The following is a 19,025-nucleotide window of genomic DNA, read 5'->3' as shown; positions in this document are numbered from 1 at the left end:
GGGGGGGTCCTTTGTGGGGAAGGGCGAGGAATCCACCGCCTGACACCCGCGCGGTGGCGGTGAGGCGAAAACACGACGGAGCAGCTACGGTGCTTGTTTGTGAGGAGAATACAGAGAGTCGGGGTTTTTCTTTTCTTTTTTTTGAGGGGAGCCATTTTGAGGAAATCCTTACGGGGTCAGGCATCGATCCGCGTGAAGCCCTTGGCTGAAAGCGGAACTTCTTATCGATAGACAGTATATATACTGTATATTACAACCAGCGCCAGGTGTGAGGGTTTTCCAGCAAGCTGGCCACACGTACCTCCGTGATGTCTCTAGGGCTAGGTAAGAGAAGCAAGGCAACCCTCGGAACACCAGATACAGAAAAGCAGCGAAAGGAGGTTCCCTCTTGTGTGGGAGAAAACTTGGGGGCTTCTGCCATCAGTTTAGGTATTTAGCTGTAGGCCCTCATTCCCTCCCTTGTACTTTTCAGGTTTTGCCATCCCTCTGTATTGGGTGCCACTTGAGTTGCCTCCTTGAAACTCCCTATTCATCTTTGCTTCAAGTTGCATACAAATATCCCAGTCTCTGTGTGGTATTTGGGGCATAAAGAGGACCTACTTCAACACCTGAACAAGAATAATTGGGCAGTGTGCCTTCTTTGGATGCACTATCCTTCAGATTGTTTCATTGCAGGAATGGAGTGTTATAGGTGGTTGTCATTTTCCCTAAATGAAGTTGCTTGTGCCTGTGTGTAAAAAAAGGATTAAATACTCTGCAACTATTTCAACAAGTGTGTTCTTATTTATATTGTGTTGTTCAGTACTGGATTAGTATTATTTTCAATGCTTTAATTCAATTTTATATGGGTAGCATTTCATCCAAGCATACAGAAATAATTGTAGGTGAACCACAGGGAGCTGAACTGATTTGCCATCTGTTCAAGAACCATAAGTAAAAAGCAGGTGTGCCCATTGCCAGTCAATGAGACAATTATTGGACCTCATCCATATTTGGAATTTACTGGCATCCCCATAATATCCACTTGAGCCCCCTGAAAAGTTGCTTCTGAAGATGGTAGGAATCTCCTTTGAAAATGCTCTCTGCTCCTTGACGAGACTCTTCAGGTCCAGGGTTTAAACAACTTTATTTTTACATATATTTATATCATCTAAACCAGCTTCAAAGGAATAACTTATTAGGAGATGGACTGTTAGCACATCATAATTCAATATGAAAATATCCTATTGGTTTCTTGTTTTAATTTTTTTAGGCTGCCTTTCAGGATGAAGTCCTGTCTAGGAGGCTGCAAATATTAAATGATAAAATAGTTTCAGTAACATAACCTCATTTAAAAATACAAATTGCAAATATCAGAAATGACAATTTACACCACATTTTGAACCAGAACAAAAATTAATACTGATCAGTAAATCTAATAATAAACCAGTGAGCATGTTCAAAAAGATCATCTAGTCAACAGTCATACAAAACAAGTAAGACTTTAGCCCTTTTAGAGACCAGAATGGGGCTAACTGTAAATCCCTTGGGAGGAAGTTTCACAGATTAGATTCATTGGGGTTGCCTTGCAAACTTTTTTGGGATGGGGCATATTTGGAATTTTAAGAAAATGCCACTGGTGCCAGTCACAAAATGGATGCTATGAAGCCATGGCATAATACAAAATGGTTGGCATATCAAAAAACCCAGAAAAAGACAGGACCGCTAAGTCGTGCAAAAAAACACCTCCAACAGTGGGGGAAGAGAGAAGCTCTTTGCACTTCTTTGTTCAGAATGGATGGGAGGATGGTTGTGCAATCCTGGCATCCAATGAAATATGGGCATGTTTCAGGGTGTGTTTAGTGTAGGAGAGGCTCAGCCAGTGTACCTGAGTATGAAGAGCAAACATTTTTTGTGCTTATTGTGGATTTTTTAGTGGATATTTACAGATACCTTTTGTGGGCACCATAGGAGAAACTGACAGGTGTGATGTTGCCTTTGGGCATCATGTAGGTTACCTACTGCGGGGCCATGGCAGAAAACGCTCTAGTGCCTGCCAGTCTAATGGATCTTAATAGTAGTCCAGTTGATCTTTGGGCACAATCAGGTTCAGGTGGGGGTAATCAATCCGTCAAATAGCCCAACTTAAAGCGGTTGTCAAAGTGAACATTTTAAAATGTATTGTTTAACTTCCGTTTGCTTACTACATACTAAACAGGTTTTCATTGAATATTATAAAATGGAGTTATGTACTAAGGCAGAGCTTTCTAAACACTGCGTCGCGACAAATTAGTGTGCCAGCTACAGTACGTAGGTGTGTTGTGCGAACACTTCCCGCGCTCCTCCCGGGGCTGGAAAGGGGTTAGTTTAACCTCTGGTTTGCTAGTAAAACTGAATTACTGTGTCGCTGAATGATGCATGTCTAAAAAGTGTGTCACCAGCATGAAAAGTTTGGAAAACTGTGTACTAAGGAATACAGTATGTGACTTTAGGAACAAACCTCCCACAGTCTATGGCACAGCTTTGCTGAGGGTCCAGCCCAACTAAATACTGCTGCAAAAAACTAAAAATGTTGAGTGGTAGCTGAAGCAGAGATAGAAAAGTCTTTTTCACTTTTTATGGGGAAAAGATTAAAAAAAAATGTAGCTGTTTGGCAGTGTTAAAAAAACCACAAACGTGTTGCAAGCCAAGCTTGAAATCTCCTAATTGAAATCTAAATGGGAGTCATATTGACAGTATGTATCACATTAGTTTAAAATTTAGTTATTAAACGTGTTTATTAATATTTTTTAATGATAGAGCTAGTCCTCATTACTCCTACTTACAATTATTCATTTATCATAATGTGCCAAGTGGTTTATAGCCTTTGGTCACAATCCAACACCCTGTTGACCATTCCTAAGCCTATTGAATGTAGTTGCCTTAGGTATGCTTAGCTCCATCTTTGTGCATGGTCTTTTTCTTGCTTGTCCTCACAATTCTTGAAGGACAATTAAGGGGGTTGTTCCATTTTATAGTAATGGAACTGATGCTGAGAAATAGCATTTTGCTGTCAGGCTACATGTGAATCTGGCTGAATAAGAATTAATAAAACACATTAATTCTGTCTCCTGAATATCATTATTTATGTTACGGTAGCCCGTATGTTCCTGTTAGTTTTTCAATGTTGGCATTTTTAAAATGTTGGCATTATCATTATTCTATCTATCCATGGTAAAGCTGGAGGGAACTTTAAATATGTGATGGCAACACCTCCTGGTGTAATTTCAAGACACTAAACAATAATGCCTCTGTGTGTTACAAGTTTGCTGTAGAGAAGCAGGACTAATTGAGAGATACTGCATGTTCTTTTGGATGCTCTTTGTTTGAAAGTTCCAGCCTTGAATTTCTGGTTGAATTGACTTCATTAAATGATCCCTGTGTTGTACTGTTGATGTTGTCTCCCTAGTTCAAATATGCTCTGGGGACATTAATGAGCAAAGTGCTAATTTAGAATTAATTCCATGCTAGTTTAGGGCCAGATTAGGCATTATGTCAATTGCATGAATGCAATTAATGTGCATATTTTTAATATATAAATAATAGGAGTGGTGGTAAGCAGCATTTGGACCACAGGGGTGGCAGTGAGTACCGGTAGTTTACAAAAGTTTCAAACAGCATCAACTGATAATGACAGTTTAAAACACAACAAAATGTTAGTGTGTTGTGTAGCTCTCCATAAGGCCAGACTAGCAGCTATGTCACCTTTGAGGATTTTCCATACCACTATCCCTATCCAGCATTCTATGGATACTGGGCATATTCAGCCCTTATGCGACTGTTTTTTAATATCTCCCATTTAGAGGCTTTTCTTTTAGCAAAACTTGTACATCTGCAAACTTTGAGCTTTACCTGAGTCTTCTGATACCTCCCTCTTGTGCAGGGGTTTTGGCTTCAAGAAGATTCATTATTAGACCACTGTTAGTTTATTCAAATTGGTCCCCCCACAACTAGATGTTGCCGTGCATCCCTGATTGTGTGTGTGTTTCCTGAGCTTGTTCCTGAGGAGTTTGAAGAAGCAAAAGTTAGCATCGTGTGTGGGTGCTATGCTTTTAGTTACAATGCTTTTTAGCTTAGTGCTTGGGAGGTCTTCTTGAACAATTTGGAATGGGACCTGGGGGCTCTTGGGAGGGGGAGTAATCCCAAATCAAGTGGGGGAGGGTCCACCTAATTTTGGAAGATTTCCCCATTATGCACAAGTCCACCATATCTCAAAAAGGACCCTAAGGTGTGAAGGGGCAGAGCCCCTTATGGTATCCTGCTTGGGAAGTAATTATAACTGGTCAGTGATCAGCTTCTGTAATTGAAGCTTAAGGAGACAGACAGGGTGCCTGATAGCACGTGTGGTCTTCTCCGTGGCAGAAGGAGTTACCATAGAATTGTAGAGTTGGAAGTGAACCCTGAGGGTCATCTAGTCCGACCCCCTGCAATGCAGGAATCTCAACTATATGATACATGATGACAGATGGTCATCCAACCTCTGCTTAAAGCAGCATTGACTGAACGGGTCCAAGAAGTAATGCATGCTTCTGAGAGGAGGTAGTCCTGGTTGACTTGAAGGTGATTGGCTATGTTACTACTCTTTAAGAAAGCCACACTATACCATGAGAATTGTAACTTGTCTTGTCAATAAGAGGATACAGTGGTACCTCGGGTTAAGAACTTAATTCGTTCCGGAGGTCTGTTCTTAACCTGAAACTTCTTAACCTGAAGCACCACTTTAGCTAATGGGGCCTCCTGCCGCCGCCGCCGCGTGATTTCTGTTCTCATCCTGAAGCAAAGTTCTTAACCCGAGGTAATATTTCTGGGTTAGCGGAGCCTGAAGCATATGTAACCCGAGGTACCACTGTATTTGCCTCTGAACAAGATGTCAGTTTTAACTGTCAAAATTCAAGGCCATGTGCTGTTACTCTGTTGCAAGCCTGTTTAGTAACCAGGTGACATGTCTGAAAGATGGGGGGGGGCGGGTCAGAGAAGATAAGTCTGGATCAGGTAGATTCCGTTTGATTGGTGTGGCAAATGTCAGTCTCTGATTGGCTGGAGGTTCTAGTCAGTGAAGAAAGGGCAGTTAACTGTCACTGTGGAGAAATAACATCATTTGAAAAAATCAGTTGATGGAGGTTTGAGGTAAAGGCCAGCAGAGAAAGGTGGCGTTGGATAGAGGTGAAGTTGGATAGCCGAAGCTTGAATATTAAACTGTTACTTCTTGGTGTGATCACTATATTTTGCTGGTGAAGATCAGAAGAAGTGAGCAGGTGTTGGGCAAAAAATGCTTCTTACTAAAACTAAAAAAAAAAAGTTTCCATAAGTTTCTGAAAGCAGCTAAACTGTCCAAGCAGTCAGCTGAGGCTTTGGTGCCAGAGGCAGATTGTACCCAGTAGCTGAAGTGGGTTGTAAAATATTTTTTCTGGAGGTAAAATCCTATTGGAGGCTACTGTCAGCAATAATGTCTCTTGAGTCCTTAGAAATTTATAAAGTACATGAAAGCCCCCAAAATTTCCTTTATGTACAAAGTATCTCTTTAATAATTGTAGTTAATGGTTCATTCTTCCGTGTTGGTGCAAGTCTCATGCTTAAGCATATTATATCCGCAATGAGGTTTTAAAAGCTTTCTAAGAGAATGGGTGGCAGAGGAAAGGGATCACATTGAAGATCTCTGATTTATTGTTGCAGGGAGTTCCATAGATACTGAAAGATACAAATTAAAGAAGCACAAATATCTAAACTTGTGTTTATAAAAAGTGGGTAATCCTTTCCTATATGGTTTTATTGCTGCTTTTGAATATTGCTGTTCTCAGTGGTGAATGTTATTGCTTATATAGTTATTTTATTGTAAACTAGAGAACTGAATAGTGAGCTCATTATGATCTAGTCAATGTTTAAATTCCAGATAAAGTTATAAAAATCTGAAATATTGGAGATGGCTGTTCACAACATAATCTAACATCTGGCCTAGATGCCGATGTGCTGTAACATTCAGCCTACCTTCATAGACAAAAATTTGGAAATGCCACTAATAAAGTACATTTAAGTCTGACTTCATTGGAAATAGCTCCTTACTGAGCATACAGGAATTTAAAAGTGCTATATTTTGCCTGGGTTGTGTAGAAAATGTGAAGCATGTTTATCTTCAGTAGTGATTTTATGAGAGGTATTTAATTTTGCTTATAATGGGATTGCATAGTCATCTGTCATCTCTTATTATTAAATGTGCAGTTTCAATTTTGACATTTGAACAGGTAGTTTGGTTTTGGGAAGCACTCTATAGTATATTGACTTCAAATCTTTTGAATAATTTTGAAAATCTGTTTTGGTTAAGTTAGAGATGAAGATTTGTGATTTGAGGGCTAGAACTCTCAAGTGGGCATGATTGTTCACACATTCTTGGTTGTTTTAACAACTCTGGTATTAAAATGAACCTAGGACAAAGTGTTGCAGTATTTTGGAGTTTGCTCCTGGTTTTCTAGCTGTAGTACTATATCGGGTTATGCTAGAGGAAACTTATGGAATACTTGTTGGGAAAGTAAATTGGTATCTTAACTGCTGACTTTTACTTACATTTTGTGGTGGAGTGAGACTACCAATATTATATCCACTTGCATAGATGCTTTGAATATAACTTTTTTGTAATATGTTTATAATTCACATTTGTACTTATTTTTAGTTACACCCAATTCCCTACACAACCTTTTTTATTGGCTGAGATTCAGAAAATAATTAAACTTGTTCCATGAGCTTGAGCAGGACTTTAGACTTATTTTTCTTGAACAGCAGCCCCCAGTGCTATGCAACAAACTACTTTTGAAACTGAGTGGCATTTTAAAAACATTTTGTTACTTGGCATGGGAATTAACCATTGAAAGAGGGTCAAATAAAATATTCCACTGGGCTAGCGCAAACTAGTTTCTTTTTTTTAAAAAAAATATTTATTAAAATTTTCCATTGTAATACATTAAAAAATCAAAAAAGAAAAAACAGAAAAGTTTAAAAACACATAGAATTCACAATCCTTATTTTCAATAACATATTTCCCTGACTTCCCCACACCTCCCCCTCTTGTATTCCAATTCAAATTGTTGGTTCAACAAGTTCTTATCCCTAATTTTTAACCTTTTTATATTTAGTTCATTTTAAAAAACCACTTTTGCCTTATAAACATCAATAGTAATACATCAGTGCTTATTCTTAAAACCTTTTTCTAAAGTCGGCCTAAATTCCCTTCCACGATTTCCTCAATTCTCAAACAGATAACAAAAGTAAAAACAAAACAGATTATAATTATACACCCTTTGGATTCCCAAACTCCACCCCCCCTTTCCCGGTTTCAATCCACGACAAACGTCCATCAATCAATCTACTATCAGCCTGGCGATCTCACGTCCGAGGCTCTTAATTCTCTCTCAGTTCCTCTCTGCCGGTTTTTTTTGATAGTCCTTAGTATTAAACACCAAATCTCGGAGAAGCGCAGTCCAATAGGGTCCATGTTTCTTCCAGCCAGACCTCCATACTTAAAAGTGGAGCCTGAATCTTGTTTCTTACTCCTTTCAAGTCCAAATGTCCCCAAAGCTCCAACTTCCACCTTAATCAAATTTGTAATCCTTGGGTCTTCCGATCTCCACATAAGGAGATCTCTCCATTCTTCAGTCTCCAATTCAGACCAAATTTTCACCATCAAGTTCTTATTTTCCTTCGTAACCATCATGTCAGGCCTCTGGCTCTCCTTTGTCATCTGCAACATTACATCTCCTCCTTCCTTTTCCTCAGAAACAACATATATCTCTTCACACTCTCAAAACTCTCAAGTTTCTCTTCTTGTCCAGCTGCATGGGCTTCCTGAGTCAATTCCTTATCAAATTCAATGGATTTGTTTACTGTTAAGTCCAGAGTTGCAACATTTGTAGCCAAAACATCAATTTGGCCTTGTAACTTTCCCAAGAGAAGAAACACTCTGTCCAATTTAGCTTGAATTTTTCCTCCTTCAGCCATTCTTGTAATGTCCCAAAATCCCCTCTAGAGGGATTTTGGTTACTTAGTTATCCTTCCAGTTAAAATCCAAAAGTCAAATTAGTTTGTATCAGTTCTTCCTTATTTTCAACAAAGTATAGTCAAATTGTAACAAATATAGCCAGCAGAAGCAGCAGAAACAAAGTTCTCTTTTTCCGTCTTGACAGCTTGACAGCTAATTTGACAGCTGTCAAACTCTTCAATGTCTTTTCAACAGGCTCTCCCGCGGATCACTCCCGGGTCCGGGGGGGGGGGTGGCACTTCAGCTCCCAAAATTAGCTCTTATCCTCCAGTAAAATTTCTTCTAGTGCCAGATCGTGAAATTAATGTCTTTTACCCAATAATAAAAGAAAGAATTCTCTCGACCTTAGTTAGCAGGTCCTTGCTTTAGATTGTTTACAGGACGGGGAGACGGACTTCCTGTTTACGCCTTCCCCGATCGTGCCTAATTCACGAAAAAAAAATTCCTTAGAAATCCAATTTCCGTAATACTCACGGGTTGTTATTTTAAAGTCCAAATCACAAGAAGAAGTCAGCGCTCTCCAGCCATGGCAGCGCGGCTTCACTCCGCAGGAGAAGCAGTCGACTCTCAGCACCGCGCCGCTCACCCCGTCCCCCGTTCCGAAGCCTTTAAAAAGGCTCCTTCGCAGGTCGGGGGGGCGCAAATGGTGCCCGCCGAGTCACCAGGTTCACAGGCTTCACCGCCTGTGATAGCGCAAACTAGTTTCCTGGACCTAGTCTTATGAGAGCTAAAACATTGATTGTATTGTAACATTTTCTTCTTGTAACTGTTTGAATGTAACTCCAACTAAATCAGCTTATTGTTTAGTGGTTTTTTAGACTTCGTTGTTGCATGGATCACTTGAAAATTGCTGGGGGGTTCAGTGTATCACCTACTAAACTTATTTTTTCAACAAATCAAAGCACACACAACTCATATTTTAATATTTTTTGTGATTGTCAAAACCAACATTGTGGGTGGTATTTAAGTTTTATTCAGAATAAACCTGTTGAAGTTGATGAATATGACTAAGTTAGGACCATTAATTACAATGGACCCGCTATGAGTACAAATTAGTTGAATACCACTATTTATTATTATTATTAAAATCCTGAGCCTCTGTCAAATCCACAAATAACTTTTAACTGGTAAATTCTTAGGAAATATTTTGAAAATAATGAGCCTCAAGCTAAAGCGTTGTTTAGTAATTGACCCCTGATCAAAATTACCTCTATTTCTGTCAAGGGGGAAAATAATAAAATAGAGGACCAATAAGAGTTTCTCAACTGTTTCACAATCTTTCTTCATAAACTATTTGACAACCTTTGCTGTACAGTCATACCTCAGGTTACAGACGTTTCAGGTTGCGGACTGCCAAAACATGGAAGTACTGGAACGGGTTACTTCCGGGTTTCGGCGGCCACGCATGCGCAGAAGTGCTAAATTGCGCTTTGCGCATGCACAGAAGCGCCAAATCGCAACCCGCACATGCGCAGATGCGGGTTGCGAATGCTGCAGGTTGCGAACGTGCATCCCGCATGGATCACGTTCGCAACCCAAGCATCCACTGTATAGTTCATAAACCAGAAATTAGCATCATGCCCACATGCTTGCTCCTATCTCATACATCGAGTTTGGAAATTGAATTGTGGTTTAAACAACTCACCATTTCCTATTATGTCTGAAATATTTAATCATGGACTCACAGCTGTGATACGAAACTAGAATGTAATGGGAAAATTTAGTCTAAACAGACCACAATATAAGCACCAGAGTCAGTGTGCAAGGGGGGGGGAGTGTAGCATGACACTTATTCCTGGCTTAATATACAGCTCTAAATGCTGCCAAAATGATGAGCTCTTCTCTGTCACCAGTCAGCATTATATTTGTTCATTCTATTAGTAGCAGAATTGTTCTTATGGTGATTTCTGAACCCCCCCCCTTTTTTTTACTGTCCATTTCATGATGCACAAATATGAAAATCACCTGGGAAATGCTAAAGAGTTCTGTGTTTGTTGAGCTCTAGCTGTAAGATCAGCACTAGCAGCAGGAACACCTGGGAGTCTGGAGAGGAACATAACGTAAGTCCAGCATTTCGTCTCTGCTGCTACCAGCCTCATCTGGAGGACAAATGAGGAAGCCAACTATGAACCATCTGGCTTAGTTAGAAGATCCTTCTCCCTCAGAACAGTTTTAAGCCTGGTTACAACGATTTAGAACTAGCAGCATGAATTAGATTTTATTGCCCTGTTAGATTTTATTTCATTTTATTTTATTTCACATGCTATGGCTTTGTTAACTTTTATCATTCTAATCCTATCTGACTGTGGCATAGTTCATCTGTAAAGAAAATGATTATCTTGAATAGAAGCAAAACAATCATTTCAGCAAGAATCCTAATAAATGAAATAACCATCATGTGATTAAAATACCTTTTGAGTCAGTTGTAAACTCAGTTGTAGGTTGCTTTTCAGGGTAACATGTAAAGCTGAATCTAAAGCTGCATCCTTGAAAGTAAATCTAATTGAAATTGGTGGGTTGTTTTTTTCAAAATAAGCACATCTAGAATTCAACTAGAATTGAAACTGTCACAAGTAAACCAAATGATAAAATAGTATCTGTACTGTATTTGGCATCTTGAGCTAGAACTGAAGTATGAACCAAGAAATTCTCTTAAATGATGACTTATATTTAGTTATGAAAAAAAGGGCATGGGTGCATAGTTGTGTGTGCTAGTCACAATTATTGAGCGGTTTATGTATTTTTGTACTTGGGTATCCAACCTGAAAACAAAATATAAGATGAAAATTGACTTATAAAACAAACACCCCCTATTTGCATTATTTGTTTAAGATTGCTCAACAGTTACACTTCTTTTTTCATTGGCTGTGGATTGTTGTGATGATAAATACATAGTTTGAAACAATAGCATATTTTGTTCCCTTTGCAGAAATACAACAGATTCAGTCACAGATACAGCCCATCATCTTATTTCTGAACATTTAAGTGGTATCTGACAAGGAGCTTCTTTTTTGTTACTAAAGAAGACTACTGCAACAAGAACATACAATTTATTGACTCCAATTTGCTAATACACTAACTGGGACTTTGTCGTAAAGCACTTCCTCATAACCTACTGGCTGCCCTGCATGCGACATACTAGCTATTGTCTTTCCTACTCATCATGCAACTCAATGGAAGAAAATGTTTTGTTAAACATGTGTGAAGGTCATTCATTTCATGTTCGTTACAGGTAAGCATGCTTACTAATTTTTTTAATATATACTTTTAAAAGGTTAGCAAAACAAGGCTTGCAAGTAAATTGCATGTTACTTTTTCAAAAGACTTCATAGATCCTTTTTTTAGCACAGTGGTGGGGAACTTCTTTGGCTTTGTTGGTCAGATCTTTATCTGGTCCCACTTCCAAGGACCAACTTAGATAGTGGGTGGGATAACCTGTCTGACAGTGATTTGGTGTCAGAGGATTGACAGGTAGGTTGCCCCTGCCACCTTGTCAAAATCCCTTGTGCATTGGTTTCCAAACACCTTACAGCCAGCTGTTTGGTGGGACCCACAACATAAGGGAGTCAGCCAACTATGTGTTCAGAAATTTGGGTAGCCCCTGAGCATGGGACAGCCAAAGTGTTTTCTCCAGTGGTTTCCGCCCACAACAGCAATGTCTGTTGCACACTCAGATAGAAAATACTTGGCAATATTTTTATTGAAAAGAGCTTTCTGTGAATCTTGTGTTGCATTCAGACCAAGTTAGTTAGGTTATCACTAACTCAGTTGACTTCAGTGGGACTCCATTACAACTAACTTGGTCAGGATCAAACCCCTTCTGTTTTAATTCTTCTGATTTTCCTTCTTGAATGAAAGATAATACATGAATCTGTTCTAAACAACATATATTTATATATGGAACATATATTTGTTTGCTGGCGCTTCTCACAACTTGTCTGGGTATAGCAAATAGGTATTCAGGTGAGAGCCACTCATTTGCTTTTTTTTGCTCCTTATTCCTTCCTTGCTATGTAGTATCTACTGTGGCAGTTCTCTTAAAGAGAGAAAATCAAGAAAGCTGCTTATAGAAGTGGGTTGTGTTCCCTCTGAATAGAAAACAGTGAGGTTTTTTTGGTGATGGTCAGTCTCAGTGCTAAAGGGGCGAGTGTGGGAAATAACCATGCAGTAATAGCAGCAGAAATGAAGAAAGACTGCTGGCCAAGCAAGTAATTATCCTTCTTTATGAAATGAACAAAATTATTCTAGAAAGACCAATTGTATGCATCTGATTCTGTACCATGCCACATGAACCACTGGATCAAATGCTTAGAAAAGGATGACTACATGGCTCCTTTCCTTCTAGATGTATATGACCCATTTGCATTTTACTTAGCTATTACTTTTTTATTCTCCATACAGAAAATGAAAAACAGATATAGCTCCTTTAGCAACAAACAGTACACCAGTCAGAAACTCTGAACTCTACATTTACTCAAATGTAGGTTTAGCTGCATGTGATGAAAATCAAGTGTCGAAAGATAGAAGTTTCTTTTTACTAAGTTCAGTAAAAATATGCATATGTTTATCAAGACATGACATTAGGCACCTATATTTGGTAAAAACTTTATTAACAGAAGAGGAAGAAATGATGGGAAAGACACATAAATGGGAATCTTTTAAAATCTTTTAGAAAACTGAAAAGTGTTTTCTCTTTAAAGATCAGGAGAAGAAGAAAAATAGAAATGTGAAAGGAATACAGTAGACACTTAGAGAAGCTTTTGGTTTGACAGAGATAATGGAATAAATAGAAAGTGCAAATAGCTTGCACTGATTATTTTCCAACATGTTTAAAATCTGTACGTTTTTGCTCATCGAGCTTATGCAAACATTATCTTTTGGACATAATGACAGTGCAGGGATAGAAAGTGCAAAGCATTCTCATATACTTCTATTGCATCTTAAACAGCAAATATGGCCCAGTTTATTGGTAGCTTAATATAGAGGTGGACAGAAAGTTGACCACTATCTTCTAGTAGCTCTCTGGGTGTTTTCCAGTTGATCAGCAGGGATTTCTGACTCCTGATTATTTATCAACAGCAACACTAAAATGACACACACCCCCTACCCATTACCCTGTTGAAATTAACAAAGCTGGAGCAGCTGAGGTTATCAAGAATGGGGTTTTCTTTGGAAGAACTGTGAGCTAAGCTCTGGTCTCGGAAATAAATCCCTGGGGTCAGGATTCTTTAGTTCTAAATACATGCTTTTGCACATGGCTCTGGTTGGCTCTTGGAGATTATGTAAAAAATGAAGTATATCCTGCAAGCCTGAAGTTTGCTCATCCCTGACTTAAGATGCATGCATGGTACTGGTTGGGAAACAAAGACACTTGCTAGCATTCACATTCTTTCCCACAGTTGCTTAAAATAATTTAGGACTAAATTATTACTCAAAAGTACCAGCTCCCTGCATTTAAAAGAATGAAGGAAAAAAGCATTTTATAAGAATTTAGAAGCTTAAAAAAGAAAAGATGGAGAAATTCTAAAAGGAATGGAGGCAAAATAGGCAATGTATTGTGATTTATGAGACCAAAATTGAAAATTATATTTGAGAAACATTTTGTTCAGAGAAGAATGATTCTGTTGATTATATGTAGAACCAAAAACATTAAGATTAAGCAGCAATGTGTTGAAAATATTTACACAGAATCTAAAAAACTGTCATATGATAAGCCAGGACATTATTTATCTTGAAATGTACAAATCAGGAGAGTTATCTTTTTCCCCAATCAGCATCCTTAACAATATATCCTTTTATTGAGTACTGGAAGAGATAGTGAAAATATGAAACTGCTTTTCTTGTGACTATTTGATGAATTCCTAAAAATGTATATATTGCTCCCTCCCACTGGTTTTTTGTTTTTTTTTTGTTTGTTTTTTTGCATAATGAGCATTTTTTTAACATTTCATAAGGTTTTAAAAACAGGCATAGTGCAGTTGTAAAGCGTTTGCTCAGCTGCTAATGCTGTTCCTGTAATTAAAAGCAAGTTGTATCTCACCTCAGTTAAGGCCCAGCTTTTAGATCCAATGAGATATCTGTAAATAGCTTTTCTTCCCAAAGCTGCTTTGATCTCCAGTATGGCATACCAAAAAATTGCCTTCACACAATTGAACTGGAGTTATTTGCTGTTATCCCTTTGTAACAGTAAACACTTCATCTCTGCATCCCTGCAAGCTCTGCTCTTGAGTCATAAAAATACTTCCAGTATTGTGTCCATCTATCCTTAAGCCACTTTGTGCTTATAATATAATTTTCATAAAATTCTGCTTTAAAATTCTGTGCTTTAAAATCTATATTAAAAATCAAACTCTACCCATTACTTAAAATGAAAATTTAAGAAAGGATAACCATAAATTTATCATGCTAAGTGATAGGAAAACCTCTACATGTTGATGAGTGCTATAATTTCTAAATGTCAAGTTAATTGAATGTGACATTCAACATGAAGTGCCCGGAGAGAACCTCTTTGGAGGGGATAGGATTAGGTAAGATTACCCAATAGCGTGTCTTAATTCTTTTGTTGTGGTGGTGTTACATACTGTTGTAGGCAATTTTGTTTTTAGTTAAGTTATGCTGGCTAGACAGCGTTGTAACAAAATGAAAGAAGTTGGCTTTTAGTTCTGTTTAAGATATTTTGGCAAGTTTCCAAATCTATGGTATGGCTGGCCAACATGAGACACTAGACTTACAAACGAAATATAAGATTCATTTTGTACGATTCCTGACTAATAGGCGTACACTATTTTTTTTAACAAAAGCTAAGAATGTCTATCATATCCTTGTGTTTAGGCTGCGGAGTTTCAAAGGCTAAGAGGTACAGTATACTTTTGGTAGTTTCTTACTACATATAGTCTGGTGCATTAATTCTGCAGTTGTTTTGACTAGAAATTTTAAAAGGTCCTGTTGCATGATATTGAAGAAATATATGTTATTTGGTATATACAAAATTGGGGTTTATGTTGCCAGTTGACAACCTATATAACGTTTGGATGGTATTTAAAATAATTGCACTATTTATTAACGCAGTCAGGTGCTGTACTGTACTAACTGCTTATGTGACTTCATGTTCCAGTTTTTCTAGTATGGGTAAAATGCTGCATATCACTTTTAAAATGCTTTTTGTGTGTTCTGTGTATTTCTGTAGTCCTAACTGCTGGACTATATGCTTCATAATGTTAACGGTCATCTTGTTGTGAATATATGGGTAGGATTCAACTAATTTGTTCCTTGTGATATTTTGGATTGTAAACTGATTCACTGTTTGCTAGAGGATAGTTTTGTTATGTGGGTTTACAACTGGTTGGAATGATATATTCAAAGAGTGCATATCAGTAATTCCTCATTAATCTGGTTTCAAGTGGGGTGCAGCAAGTCCTTGTTTTAGGCCTAGAATTCTTCAGACTTTTATGTGTGACTTAGATGAAAGGGTGTATTAACTAGTTTTCAAATTTGAGGATGACAGAAAACTGGGAAGGTTAGCTAACTCCTCAGAATACAGTAGTAAACCTAAAATGTTCTTGATGGAATGGAAAACTGACTGAAACATACAAAATCAAATTCCACCAAGGTATAAGCAAAGTTCTGCTGGGAACCAAATGCATGTGTAAAGAATAGAGGATTCCTGGCTTGGCAGAAAAACATGAAAAGGATCTCTGGATTGTAGTCAGTCACACATTGAACATCTGGACAAATTGCAATGGGGTCAATGGACAACTACAGATATGGTCAGGGGTGTGGAAGGCAAGTCCTCTAAAGAAAAAACAACTGAGGGTGTTTAGCCCGAAGAGAAGATTTGGGCTTGGGGAGACACATGATAGCACTGTTCAAATACCTGAGGGGCAGTTGCATAAAATGAGGTAGGGCTGGATCTAATGGACTAATCTAATGGAAGGTAGATTTCAGTTGAACATTATCAGAGCAGTTCAGCATTGGAACAAATTACCTAGATGGATGGTGAGCTTTAGCTGTAGTTTTTCAAGCAGAACATATATTGGGGATGCTCTTACTCAGGATTTCTTGTCTTGAGCAAGGAAGTTGACTGGATAGTCTGTAAGGTTCCCCCCGCTGCCTCTGTGATTCTAACATGGGCTTCAAGTAAAGCCTGTAGTGCAAGGAACTTGGATTTTTAGTCTTCTTGCCTGTTTTCTAGTCATTATTATATGTAATTACATCTTGCTCCCCACCTTTTTCCTTTTTCCTCTGTAATAATATGCTCAGTGTTCTGACTTGGTATTAAGTATTGGCTTTAACCCACTTAACAGGCCGAGCTCTTTAGAAGCCAGAGAGAGAGGGATGAAAGATTTCCATGGTCTGTCTTTCCAGGCTTCTCCCAAATAGTTCAGGCAGGGAATGAGGAAGGAATTCCTGCTGGCTGACTTGTACCCAAGAGAACTGCAGTCCAACTGGCACGAATAACTCGTTCTTTCTCCCTCCTGTAAAGGTTGAATCCAAGAATATTTATGTGTGAAAGTTGGCTGGGTAAGAGCTGAGAACCTAAACATTATTGAACACCAGAATGACACATTAGGGGCTTGTGTGCAAGGATTATGCTTTCTAAATGAAAAGACCCTTGTTGCGTTGTTTTTTTTAAAAAAACCTATAAATACTCCACATGTTAATACAATATCACCTAACTTGTTAACTTGCCTGTTCTGGAAATTCAGGCCAGAATCTTGATTTTTAAGTAATCATGGAACCAGTTCTAATACAGCATCAGTATTGCTATCTATGCATATCTTCCATGTGTGTTCCTCCCACCCCAAATAAATAAAAACAGGGCAACTGCCAGCACTCTTTCAGAGAAGATGGGAGGCAGTACATCTGATTTTAAGAGCTTGCATAGGTGGTAAAACATGCACCCACATTTCTTATTGTAAAAGCCCAACACTGCAACCAGGAATCTGGAATTAAATACATAGATGGTATATTTTGGTGGTACAATTAATTTTTAATTTAAATCACATAGCCACTTGAGATTCATCAGCTAAGAGATTCACGATCTTCTTTCCACTTTCCATGTTTCTGTGTTGAAGTCGCAACATAAAAGAGCAATTCAAAGCATGCAACACAGCAGTCTAGTAAGGTCCAAACCAGACAGAACAGGTGGTGGCAGCAGCAGGGGGTAGGATATCAGTGATTTAGGTCACCCACAGTTCTTGTTTAGCTGTCCCATGAGGCTGTGTTGAAGAGTGGGACTGTGGTGCTCAGGAAGAGGGGATTTAACCCTTCCACCCTTTCCATACTCTTTCCCCAATATAAATCATCTCATTTATTCCATTGGGTGGAGAGGGGTGGGGGAGAGAACTTCTTCCACCACTAGGCATACGAAGTGTACAGTCAAGACATACCCAAATAGACATTATATACCAGGGGCCTTACAAATGCATGAACTGCAACTTTTTGTTCTGCACTACAGTTTTGTACTCTAATTATGCTTACCACTGTAATCTAAAACCTGTTGTGCTTGATTAAGGTCTTTTTGGTAGCTTAAAACATGAAGCAGTGTCTGCTGCTTATGCAGGACAGGCACAGAGATATTCAACCATCAGTCTAGTCAATTGAACTGAAATGTAGCCTTGAAAATAACCATTTCAGTGGTACCTCAGGTTAAGTACTTAATTCGTTTCGGAGGTTCGTTCTTAACCTGAAACTGTTCTTAACCTGAAGCACCACTTTAGCTAATGGGGCCTCCTGCTGCTGCCGCGCTGCCGGAGCACGATTTCTGTTCTCATCCTGAAGCAAACTTCTTAACCCGAGGTACTATTTCTGGGTTAGCGGAGTCTGTAACCTGAAGCGTATGTAACCTGAAGCGTATGTAACCCGAGGTACCACTGTACTGGGTTGGAAATCAACCCTTGCCTCTGTTGTGTGAAATGCGCTGCACTATAAGGTCCTTAACTGGGAAGCTAGTAAATAAGTCATATTTCTGGCTGCATGTGCTGAAAGAAAGCTTCTCCAGGTAACTAGGTGTGGATTGTTTTCTACTGAAAAACAGATACTTAACCTCTTCTTTCAGGCTATTGGTGAGGTGCAAAATGACTAATGATGTGTTGGTGGGCTACCAAGCATGTTTATTAAGTGTATGTGGTGCTTAGGATTGCTGCTGCAACCACACCCTCTGCTTTGTATAATAATGTACCGTGTATGTAATAAGGGCATCAGCTGTTCTAAGATAATTGGAACTTGATTTTAATTTTGCAAAATCATATGAGTGCTTAAGTGTGCACTTGAACTAAGCATATTTTATTTATGTTTCAGTAAAAGTGCCTAGCAGGGGATTTTGTGTGGGCTTTAGGTAGGTCTTAATGACAGCTGCAGGGAATAGCAGGATATTGGAACTCATGGCGTCTTGCATTCCATCTCTGCAGAATGGAAGCTTCTTGCCTGGAGCTTGCCTTGGAAGGGGAGCGGTTGTGTAAAGCAGGGGACTGTCGAGCTGGTGTCTCTTTCTTTGAAGCAGCAGTTCAGGTTGGAACAGAAGACTTGAAAACCCTCAGTGCAATTTACAGCCAGCTGGGCAATGCCTATTTCTACTTGCATGAATACACAAAAGCTTTGGAGTATCACCACCATGATTTAACCCTTGCAAGGTAACTTTAAATTGTGATTCCTTCAGGATCCTCTAGATAGCAATTACTTTTTCTGTTTGTGAATAAACTTTGTTCAGTGAAATTGACTAGATATACTTGACCATATATTGAACACATGATAATGGAATGTTGCTCGGTATAATTCTGTCAACAGAAATTTCTTAGGCTAATTTCTGCTAATTATGTGATGAAATATGCTAATAGGATTTCATGAGAGCGACCACAGATGTGTCCAGGGACAGGGGGTGCCCATCTGGGCATGTAGATGGTCACATATTCTTATTTTTTTTACTTTTACTTTAAGAATGTATTTTTCTACAATAAAATGGTGCTTATTCTCAAGTAAATGT

The 19,025-nt window shown here is 38.6% G+C and overlaps 1 protein-coding gene across 6 annotated transcripts in view; it reads left to right on the top strand.

The window, feature by feature from the left end:
* The window catches only part of GPSM2 (G protein signaling modulator 2), a 37,261-nt gene that overhangs the window by 308 nt on the left and 17,928 nt on the right, over positions 1-19,025 (top strand). For 2 of the 6 annotated variants that reach the window (XM_053391546.1, XM_053391540.1), the window contains exons 2-3: positions 10,974-11,276; positions 18,454-18,675. In XM_053391546.1, the coding sequence (XP_053247521.1) occupies positions 11,173-11,276; positions 18,454-18,675 (326 nt within the window). In that variant the 5' untranslated portion in view covers positions 10,974-11,172. The other 4 variants (XM_053391541.1, XM_053391542.1, XM_053391545.1 and 1 more) reach the window with 4 other exon arrangements.

The sequence above is a fragment of the Podarcis raffonei genome, chromosome 6, assembly GCF_027172205.1.
Source record: "Podarcis raffonei isolate rPodRaf1 chromosome 6, rPodRaf1.pri, whole genome shotgun sequence".
Classification (NCBI taxonomy): Eukaryota; Metazoa; Chordata; class Lepidosauria; order Squamata; family Lacertidae; genus Podarcis; species Podarcis raffonei.
Note: the sequence above shows the minus strand (reverse complement) of the source record. Positions and strands in the feature narration are given on the sequence as shown.